Source organism: Podarcis filfolensis (assembly GCF_964270895.1).
Source record: "Podarcis filfolensis genome assembly, chromosome: 9".
In the NCBI taxonomy this organism is placed as follows: domain Eukaryota; kingdom Metazoa; phylum Chordata; class Lepidosauria; order Squamata; family Lacertidae; genus Podarcis; species Podarcis filfolensis.
In genome coordinates, this window is record NC_139610.1 from 21,230,356 (window position 1) to 21,241,635 (window position 11,280).

The 11,280-nt window shown below is 46.1% G+C and overlaps 1 protein-coding gene across 1 annotated transcript; it reads right to left on the bottom strand.

The window, feature by feature from the left end:
* Nucleotides 1–498: 498 nt before the first annotated feature.
* UCHL1 (ubiquitin C-terminal hydrolase L1) lies at nt 499–10,838 on the bottom strand. The gene is made up of 9 exons (XM_083630838.1): nt 10,633–10,838; nt 9,987–9,998; nt 8,260–8,388; nt 3,921–4,071; nt 3,651–3,736; nt 3,512–3,559; nt 2,418–2,487; nt 1,362–1,420; nt 499–955 (listed from the first exon to the last, which is right to left on the bottom strand). Exons 1-9 carry the CDS (start codon nt 10,663–10,665, stop codon nt 869–871), a joined length of 675 nt encoding a protein of 224 aa, XP_083486964.1. The 5' UTR covers nt 10,666–10,838; the 3' UTR covers nt 499–868.
* Between the last annotated feature and the right edge of the window lie 442 nt (nt 10,839–11,280).

Genomic DNA, 11,280 nt, shown 5'->3' on the forward strand with positions numbered 1-11,280 from the left:
TTCTGCCCAAATTACAAGGACTAGAAAGCCAACACAGCCCAACTCACTTTGCAAAGTAGAAGCAGCATCTAAGACCCCTCCCATTTGGCATTCACAAAGCCTACCGGGTGTTTAGACTATGCCTGCCCTTCACTGGGCCTCTGTTCTTGTTTGTTTACAGTGTGGCTCTAAAATAATGAGCATTCACCCCAATTTGCTGGGGTCTTCCCATTACTCATGCGTTCATCCTGCACTCCGGTGCATTTCCCAATCACTTTCCTAATCTGCAGGCTTATTATTATTATTATTAAAGCAGACTTAATCATGCTAGGACTAGGGATCACTTTAATCCACATTAACTGTGCAAACTTTGAAGTTTTGGAATGTGCTTGAAACCCACCAGCAAAATAGTGACAGCACGAAGACACCCCTAGCTAATATCTTGCTTTATAAGTAGATCACCTTCCAACACCCGAGACGAAGATGGCCGTGCAAAAAAACAAAACAAAAACCTTCTGCTTTGGAATACCAAGAAGAGATTTATTTTTGTGATTGACAAGAAGTCACAACAGCTTAAAAAGAAACTTTGGAGGCACACGTCCAAGGAAGCCCTATGAAGCATTTAAACAAGTTGCAGTCAAGAAGGGACCCAACATATCTGAAGTGCCAAAGACTTGGAGCTAAACTTTTAAGACCAGCTCTGCTGAAGCTGCTGTGAGTAAGTAGTGAGGGGGGGGGGGCAGAGAACGAGGCTAGGATCAGCAGGACACTTTAAACGGAAGATCAAGAACAGCAGTGCTTTTGTTTTTTAAACACAAGTACTAAAGCACTAGGGGCTTGGATTGCTTTCTGTGAGGGCCTACTATGGGGTCGCTCTAACTCCTGAACTTCAGGCAGACTTGCTCAGCGCCACAGCAGAAAAGCGGACCTCTCCTTGCTCACGTTCTGTGAACTGCCGGCAGACCTTGGCAGCAGCCTGAAAAACAAAAAACACAGGTAGTTATCCTACTGTGCATGAACGCAGTGCCTCAGTAGACCTGACATCAAGTAGACCACATCCATGAACAGTGTGGGCTCACATTGTAGTTTTAGCCAGTCATTATGTAGATAATCAGCATCTATACTTCTCCCCACTGAAGCTGTGAGCAAGGAGTAGCTATAAACAGCGTTTTGATAGGATGCTAGGAATAGCAGAAGCCATCTCACTAGCTCCTCTTGAGAGCTCCCATCTCTAGGCACTGTGTCTTGCTCATCCCCATGTGGTTACAGAATGAGAAATACACAGAGCAAAATCTGGAATCTGCCAAGTAAGGAATGACACACATGCAGTGCAATCTAAAAGACTTGATTATGCCAGAAATTTCAATTATAAAAAGGCTTACCTTCAGCATGGTGTCATCCGAACTCGCTCCATGATTTACAGGAAAAGGCATTCGTCCATCTGCAACCAAGTTGTAGCTCAGGTTTATGACTTAACCACTTACTTAAAGTATGCTAAAGGTAAAGGTAAAGGTACACTCGACTGTTAGGTCGTCATGGACGACTCTGGGGTTGCGGCACTCATCTTCCCTTTACTGGCCGAGGGAGCCAGCGTACAGCTTCCGGGTCATGTGGCCAGCATGACTAAGCCCCTTCTGCCGAACCAGAGCAGCGCACGGAAACGCTGTTTACCTTCCCGCCAGAGCAGTACCTGTTTATCTACTTGCACTTTGATGTGCTTTCGAACTGCTAGGTTGGCAGGAGCAGGGACCGAGCAACGGGAGCTCACCCTGTTGCGGGGATTCGAACCGCCAACCAGACCATCGCTAGTATAGGAAGAAGCAACTTAGGCCATGCCCTTGTGGGGCTGCATTTATTTGCTTCTGGACCTACTTTGCAGTAGCGTTGCAATGCTGGATCTCATCCCCTGGTTTTCTGCTTGCAACTCAAGTGGCTCCAGATGTTGCAGAAGCAGAACAGATTTACTGCAACAATTTATATACAGTCTCTCTGCCCCTCCCAACCTGCCACCCTCAGGACGTTCTGGATTCTAACCACTGGCCATGCTGGAGCTGGGTCCCAATAACATCTGCAAGGGGCCAGGTTAGCAAAAGGCCCAATTTAAGGTTTAGTATTAGATTCTCACCCTACCCAGTGCTGCCTTCTTGAAATTCTTGCTATTGCAACTTTGCTCTCGAAAAAGATCAGTTGCCCCGATGAAAGCAGTGGGACATGTTCTGGGGGACTGCAACAAACTGCTTCAGACAAGCCAACCCCTTAATTCCAATGGGAATTCTTGCCGATGTTGTGCTCATCTCCTAGGCAAGCCACAAGCTGTTTCTAGATAGTGTGGGCAGAAGTTGGCCACCCCAATTCAACTCCCCACCCCACCCTGACCCAAGAGAATCCCAATTTGTTTTACTCGGTGTTATACTGGGGGAGGCAGCACACAAACCTACCCAGTTCATAGAGGTGTCCATCCACACTGGCAAAAAGAATGAAATGGAAGTTGACTTTGTCGTCTTCAACCTATGGAGAAGGATGCATAGGATGATCAACAAAGAATAATATTTTAGCGACACTCTGCTTTCTGATTTTGCCCTTTATGGTTCCCATAACCTCTCTAACAACCACCACCCCCTTTCTTATGTTCCAAATATATACAAATAGACTGCTACTGCCTTGTCATCTGGCGCTGCACAGTAAAAGGGGGTCACTGGGCTGACAAACCATAGGATTTCTCCAGGATTACAGAATCCCAGACTTGCTGGCCAAGTAGGAGTCGTAGACTATTTTTCTATTGCTGGTTTTGCTACCAGGAAGAAGACAGCCAGATATTTTATTTAGCTATTTGTATACTGCAGAATTACCAAGGTTTTCCCGTGTTCTAAAAACATGTGGAGGAAGGCATCTCCCAGGGTCCAAAGCAATGAAATATTATTATTGTTATTGTTAAATAATGTCCATAATGGAGGTGCACCTTAAGCAGCCTGAGGGTTTCAGGCAGCAGCAGCCCCACTAAGCAATTTACCCAAATGACCCATTTAATAACACAGATGTGGGTACCACCTGCAAGTCCTCTAACACACATCTTGAAAAATGCTGGCCGCTGTGGCATATTCTACTCCAAGCACCAAGATTTAGATACACACCAGCAAGCAAGCTTTGCCTATGCTATCCGTTTTTCTGGTAAGACCACCTATTTTAGAAGCCAAACCACTTAAAAAGACTAGCGGTGGGTGGAAAGAGACGGAGATTTCTGTGAAAATACCAGGGAAGGAAAGCCAAAACACTACGCACAGCTGGCTTCCACTTCAATAATTCCACGATGCGTGGAGTGTTAAAAGCATCTCTCTCAGAGCTTGGCCTGCGCCAGAAAGCAGTTTTGCCCTAACAGCTCCACTGGCCCACATATCCCATCCATCTTCACCATTTGAGGTGAGGAGAGAAGAGTTTACATTACATAGGGCCTGTACTACCCAACTACCCGTCGCCAGTTCTTGGCACCAACGTTTTACCTTTGGAAGCCTATTTAAGTTCAAGAGAAATTTACCCGACATTGGCCTTCCTGTGCTACTGCATTATGGGCTTCTTGAATGGCCTGCAGAGGATGGTAAAAAGAACAAGGCATTTTTTTTTTTTTAAAAAAGGCACAATTAAGAAGCTTCCACCCAAGTTCCCATGTCATTTACCTTGTTGTTTTCAAGACGTTTTGCCCTCTCATCAGGAGAGAGGTCAGCTGTTGCAGTGAGGAACTCCTTTAGTGCAGACCCTTCATCTGCCAAGAAATAAAAATTAGGGGGATGGCAGCAGAACACAAGATGATGAACCAGCTGCAAGCGCAAGCCTTGGGTTGTCCAATGAATCAACTTCCACCCTGCTTCCAGTTGCACAGGATAGAGCCAATACTATCTCCTACCAATGGGTTTGTATCCCTTGGATGACGCTTCCCCCATACTTACCAAATAAAATTTTATCTTGGTTGTTGGCCACTGCATGTAGAAGGCCAATTGTTCCACAGGAATTACTGGCTGTCTGCTTCACAAAATAGACTTTGGAGCTCACTTCTTGGCCCTTCAATTCTTCCATCTGCTTTTTTCTGAAATTTTCATGCTACAAATGTGCAGGTATATTGGTCAGGTACATTTTATTTTTCCCCCATACAATTTATATACTGCTTGATTTTTTTTTGTTGTTTTTTTTAAAAAATAAACTCTCAAAGCAAGTACAGTGGTACCTTGGTTCTTGAATGCATTGGTTCCCAAACGCTGAAAACCTGGAAGTGTTCCAGTTTTCAAACATTTTTCAGAAGCCGAACGTCCGATGCGGCTGCTGGCTATTGTTTCCGGGGCGCCTGCACCAATCAGAAGCTGTGCCTTGGTTTTTGAACATTGACTTCCAGAATGGATTAAGTTTGGCACTTTTGTTTTTGCTATTTGTTTAGCGTTTTTTGTGGCTTTTTTTGGTTAATTTGCTTTTGTGACTGTGTGTAACCCAGTTCAGCTACTGATTGTGTGACTCCGGAAATGGGTAAAAGCCCCCCATCCAAAAAATGCCTATCATCAGTGCAGGTAAGAATTTTGTTTAATTTTTATCATCTACAATGCTGCCTTATTTATTTTATAGTACATTACATTGATTATTGCTTTCATTTTAGGGATCAACGGTCTCGTTAAGATAGTAAAATTCATGTTAAATTGCTGTTTTGGGGGTTGTTTGGAAAAGATTAATCCGTTTTGCATTACTTTCTATGGGAAAGCGCGCCTTGGTTTTGGAATGCTTTGGTTTCGGAACCGACTTCTGGAATAGATTAAGTTTGATAACCAAGGCACCATTGTAAAAACATTTAAAAACAACTAAAGCATTCAAATATTTTAGCAACAAGCTAAAAACAATTAAAACACATGTAATCTGTCTACATAACTGGGCAGACTTGTCTAAAGAAAGATGTTTTTAGTAGGTGCTAAAATAGATTACAGGGAAGACACCTGCCTAATGTCAGTAGACAGGGAGCTTCAAACTGTGGTTGCTGCCACAATGAAAGATCAAATGTATTATGTTGCATCTATTACCAGTGCCACTTCCAGAGATTAAAGATGTTGAATGGACATTTTATTGGGTCAGGTGATCTTGCAGGTAAACTGTTCCCAAATTCTTAAGGGCTCAAAGCATTTCTTGACCAATGATAATAAACTTTCAGCAGGGGTTTCTCAACAGAAATTTCCCGATTTGAATCCAATCTTGTAAATTCTAAAAGAAAAACTCTTCCCAAAACTTATCGACTCCTCCTTGACTGTCCAGTCAAGGAGGAGTCGATAACAGTGGCAATGGTGAGGTGGTCCCAGGATTTCGGCCATTCAATAACCATGACCCAATGGGAAAACTTATGGAAGATCCATTGGAAATTCATAAATTGTTATACGATTAGAGAGAACTTCCAAAAAAATGCAACACCAATGGTACCTAACACCAAGGAAATTTTTGAAAATCTATAAAAATGTGTCAAGTAATTGCTGGAGATGCAGAGATAACTCAGGAACTTTCTACCAAATTATATATTAAAAAAGATAATAAACTTTCAGCAATCAGATGTTTTGCTTGCAGTTGTATTTATAAATGCATGCTGACAGGATGAGAAGCCACAGCGCGCTTTAACAATTAAAATAATAATAATCACAAGTCAGCCAAGAGCCCAAAGTGAGGCTGCTTCAAAATCTCAAGCATTTAGCAAGTGATGCATGCTATCTAGCGTATTACAAATGGTTTGTGGCCAATACCTACCACAGAAAAATCATACAATCCAATGGAACAAGTTCAGGGAAAGCGACTGAAGCATGCTTCAAATGAACTACCGCTGGCAACATAACTTGGCCAAGTCATTATGTTCATGCAGTTATAACCCTTAATCATTAATTCCCGTAAAGACTTCTAGTGCAATGCAGTTTCATAAATGTATTCATGAGCTCTGTTTACAGCCCACAGGCAAAGATTTCCAACTATCATGACGTCACTTCCTATATATGAAACTGCTTCAAGTAAATCTCCATAGATCACCAGCCAGGGTAGATTTCCATGTCCCAGGTTGAAAGAGCAGTGTCCCATTTTTCTGGGTATAACTCTGGGTCTCTTGAATGAGATACATTCCATGTTTCAGCCTTCAAATTGCTGTTGGAATACCTTAATTTTGATACCCTGCCCATCCGTGTGCGTTCCCTGTAAAGTGGTACCTCGGGTTAAGTACTTAATTCGTTCCGGAGGTCCGTTCTTAACCTGAAACTGTTCTTAACCTGAAGCACCACTTTAGCTAATGGGGCCTCCTGCTGCCACCGCGCCGCCGGAGCACAATTTCTGTTCTCACCCTAAAGCAAATTTCTTAACCTGAAGCACTATTTCTGGGTTAGCGGAGTCTGTAACCTGTAACCTGAAGCGTACGTAACCCGAGGTACATACATTGGCGTGCATTCCTTCCACGTAGATTCTGCTTGAAATATACTGCTCAAAATAGCTACAAAATAGGCGGGTAGGACTCGAACCAATGGTTTCAAGTTGCAAGAAAGGAGATTCCGACTAAACATTTGGATAAACATTCTGACAGTAAGAGCTGTTCAGCAGTGGAATAGGCTCCTACCAGAGGGGGTGGACTCTCCTTCCCTGGAGGTTTTTAAGCAGAGCTTGGATGGCCATCTGTCATGGATGCTTTAGCTGAGATTCCTGCATTGCAGAGGGTTGGACTAGATGACCCTTGGGGTCCCTTCCAACTCTTTTAAGATTCCATGATTCTATATCAAATACCTTCACCTTCCAACATAAGACCATTTTACAACAGAGAAGAAAAAACCCTCAAGAGGTGAACAATAACCAGAAGTGGAACATGGGAATAAAAGAACTCAAAACAGACATGCAGAGAACAAAGTACCGCATTTTTCGCTCTATAAGACGCACCAGACCACAAGACGCACCTAGTTTTTGGAGGAGGAAAACAAGAAGAAAAAAAATCTGAATCTCAGAAGCCAGAACAGCAAGAGGGATCACTGTGCAGTGAAAGCAGCAATCCCTCTTGCTGTTCTGGCTTCTGGGATAGCTGCGCAGCCTACATTCGCTCCATAAGACGCACACACATTTCCCCTTACTTTTTAGGAGGGAAAAAGTGAGTCTTATAGAGCAAAAAATACGGTAGATACAGTAGTACCTTAGGTTAAGTACTTAATTCGTTCCAGAGGTCTGTTCTTAACCTGAAACTATTCTTAACCTGAAGCACCACTTTAGCTAATGGGGCCTCCTGCTGCTGCTGCACTGCCAGAGCACGATTTCTGTTCTTATCCTGAAGCAAAGTTCTTAACCTGAAGCACTATATTTGGGTTAGCAGAGTCTGTAACCTGAAGCGTATGTAACCTGAGGTACCACTGTACAAATATCCAAAGCCGGCCCTTTAAGAATCCCATCAGTAGTAAGAATCCCACAGCGCAGGATTCTAGATGCAGCTGTTGCTGGAAAGGTAGATTCCTCAACGGACTTTTAGTCCTTCCCGTAATCATTCTCTTCAAGAATGACGATGCTTTTTTCATCCGACCCTTAGAATTCTTTAGAGAAGCTCTTTCATTACAAATCCACCTGTTCTAGTTTTTCCTACCAAGATGAAGTCATCGTAAGCAAGGCTGCGTTTCTAGAGATGGCCACAGCCAATCCAGACACGTCATCACAAGAGATCTAATTCTAATGACTGCTCCTTGTTTTCAGAGGCCTCAAACCTTCACGTTAGAAAGCTGCCGATTCATAGTGGCAGCCACTGCACAGGCGTCCACAGTTATTTAAATTGCAATGAGGATTCACAATTTGCAGGTCAGTAAAGGAGGAGACAGATCAACAGTCCTAGACCACGTTTGTATAAGAGTTTTGGAAAGAGCGACCCAAACCTTGATCTGCTGCACTGAAAGCACGAGCTAAGTGCTGCTTTCGCTCAGACAAGCAGACACTAGTGCTAGCAGTCACTCCGCAAAATGGGACATTTCAGGGGGCTGAGTTGGGATAGCTACGAATCTGCTGGATCCTAAGCCTATTAGCTGCAGGAATCCTACAGGACACGGCAAAACAGCAGACTTTTCCTGGCCACAAGGCCTGGTTCTGTGCTCAGCATCCCAATTCAAAACATTAACTCTGCTCATTCACTATCGCAGTTTAGGTTTATTACCATCCTTTGCACGCCAACAGCGTAATATAGAAAGCAGAGAGATTTTCCAGAGTTCTTTGCCTGCCCAGCAGCAGGTTTCACCTCCCTGCCCTTGCTCGACTTCAATTACTCACCTGAGCAGTAAGGGGAAAGAGTAACAGCAGAGCGCAAGCTGGGGTGGGGACAGCAGTCAATGAATCCTCCTCAAACCCCAGCACATCCACAAACCTCCAGCCAGGGGCAACTCCGAGGCGGGACAGCACCTGCCGGGTTAAGGGAGGCACAAAACCAGGGAGAGAATCAACCTCAACTTGACACCCTAGCGCCCTACATCATGAATCTGGAGTAGAAAAAAACATTCCCCTGCACACTCAGGTTAGTTCTGGTACCCTGAGGGTATTTCTGGACTCCAGCTCCTATCATCCAAAAACCCATTGGCTAGGGATGGGGGCTGCCACCCATCATCTCCTTAAAGGGACCACGTTAGTTATGCCTACTATTAAAAGGTGCATTTTGTCAGTAGTGGAAAGCTCCCCGCCCCCCCGAGTAATCATCCCTTTAGGTATGCCAAGGAGGGAAGTCAGCACATATTAACCAAGACTGTTGTTGTATCTGGAGAGGGGAGGAGACATTAGAGCTATGGTTCCCCACAGGGGGGCAATTTTTTGGGGGGAGAATTCGAGAATGAGTTATTAACAGTGAATGGCTCTTTAGGCTTCCTCCACGTGAATAGGAGTTCCCTTTTTGAAGTGAGGTTACAGGGAACCAGACAGAGGGCCTTCTCGGTAGTGGCGCCCACCCTGTGGAACACCCTCCCTTCAGATGCGAAGGAAATAAGCAGCTATCCTATCTTCAAAAGACATCTGAAGGCAGCCCTGTTTAGGGAAGTTTTTAATATTTAATGCTGAATTGTTTTTAACACTTGATTGGGAGCCGCCCAGAGTGGCTGGGGAAACTCAACCAGATAGGTGGGGTATAATAAATTATTATTATTATTATTATTATTATTATTATTATTATTATACGTCAGGGAGTGAGTCGGGATTTTAGAGATGCTTAGGTGGGGCATGGCCAAAAAAAGGTTGGGAACCACTGCATTAGAGGCATCTATGGCTCAGCCCCAAGATCCAGTTTCCACATCTCGACTTCTATTCTACAATAGATGTTGCTGCCTCCCTGACGACGTGGAGCGCCTGAGCATACGCAGAGGGCCTCAGCCGTTTCCTAAAGACCTGGAAGGCCGGTTACTGATAGCAAATGAAAAGCAGACTTTTTGGTACAACAACATTTACGTAAACCACCAAAGCTTCCCCATTCCAGAGGAATACTAAATAGGATCCAGGAATAGCACCCACGTGGCAAGACGAGGTCTCCAAATAAATCCTCCAAATTCAGAGATGCCCCTAGGACCTTCTGCATGGCTTATAATGGAATCAGGCTCAAAGCCTGCAGGGAAGTGGGGAGAAGAAGGGTCTCAGAGACAGGAGGGGGGGTCTCCCCTCCCGACTCTCTTCCTAAGGGCCCCTTGCCCAGCCGTGACACAGCACAAAACGCAGGGCTGCAGCGCCACCTGCCGCCCATTCCACGAACAACCTGCCCATCATGACTCGATGTGGGAGCCCCCGGCCCCCTAACCTGTTTCCCCTTCCCGTTGGCCTAAATATGCCCACGAGCAACATCAGTAAGGATCCAGGATGAGAGTTATGTATCTAATCTATGCTCTAGGGTTCCAGGCGTTCAAGCCTCCCGATGAGTTAACTGAATGAATGAATGAATGAATGAATTGAAACGGAGACTTAAGGAAACGCCCAGCCAAGAGGAGCTGCGCCTTATTCCTCCCCAGGTCTCGGCGGCCACTCACTTTGTTCAGCATCTGAAAGACAAAAGCGGGAGGAAGATGAAGGGAAGGGAGGTTAGCCTGTCTCTGGGCGGGGCCCGCCTCCCATCTTGTGTCTGGATCGCGGAATCGGCGAAGAGAAGGGAGACCTGGGCGCCGTCGATGTCTGCATTTGGGGAATCCCGGGGGAGAGGGTGGAGAAGGAAAAGAGGATCCTTTGCCCACGCTTCCATTCCGATTTTATTTTTTAATGCCAGACAGACTGCTGGCCGCCTTTATCCCTCCCCTCTAGGGCATCTCAAAAACGCCCATGGGTAAGAAACTGCATGCGCCTGGAGAAGCCAGCCATGTACAGTGGTACCTCGGGTTACGGACGCTTCAGATTACAGACTCCGCTAACCCAGAAATAGTACCTCGGGTTAAGAACTTTGCTTCGGGATGAGAACAGAAATCGTGCAGCAGCGGCAGCAGGAGGCCCCATTAGCTAAAGTGATGCTTCAGGTTAAGAACAGTTTCAGGTTAAGAACAGACCTCCGGAACGAATTAAATACTTAACCCGGGGTACCACTGTATAGGGCACGCCTTGGGGCGGAGGACCCCCACCCCACTCCCCATCATGCATGCATGCTTCTCCCCCCGCCCCCCATCTAGCCCTAGATTTCCCCTTCACCTCCGGGTTGATCTCCATGGGCTGCCACGCCATTGTCTCGATCCTGCAAACCTGCCCGGCCGAACTGCGCCCAAACCTGCAAGGAACCGTGCGCCCCGAAAAAAAACCACACACACGCCTGCCTCCCGCCCACCGATCTATATATATCGCCACCGGGCGGACTCACTGCAAGGCAGGAGGAGGGGGGGAGGAAGGAGCTGGGGCAAGAGGCGAGCCCGGAGAAAGGCGCTTCCCCCCGACTTGCAGCAATGGTACGCTCCCGCCCTCTTTCCCCCACCCCCAACCCACCCCCCAGCTCCCCTAGGTGCGCAAACCAGCCGCGAGTGGGAGATAGGCGTGGTCGCGCCCCCCTCCCCGGGGTTTAGTACAATCCTGAGGTCGCCTGATCTCGCTGGGTCGGGGTTGCTTGCAAAAAATGCACGCGGGGCTTTCGCCGAGACTGGAACCCCTGCAAATGGACGGGCGTTTGCAAGCGGTGGTGCAAAGGCGAGCCTTTAGCAACGCGAACCAGCTGCATTATTCTCCGACGTCGCAATCCAGCAACCGGGGAAAGTGATCTTTTTCCCCCCGCAACTGTTTGCAAGGGGCGAGGGGGTGGGATTGTCCGGAGATGTGCCCACTTTGAATCGCGCGCTAGCAAATAATACA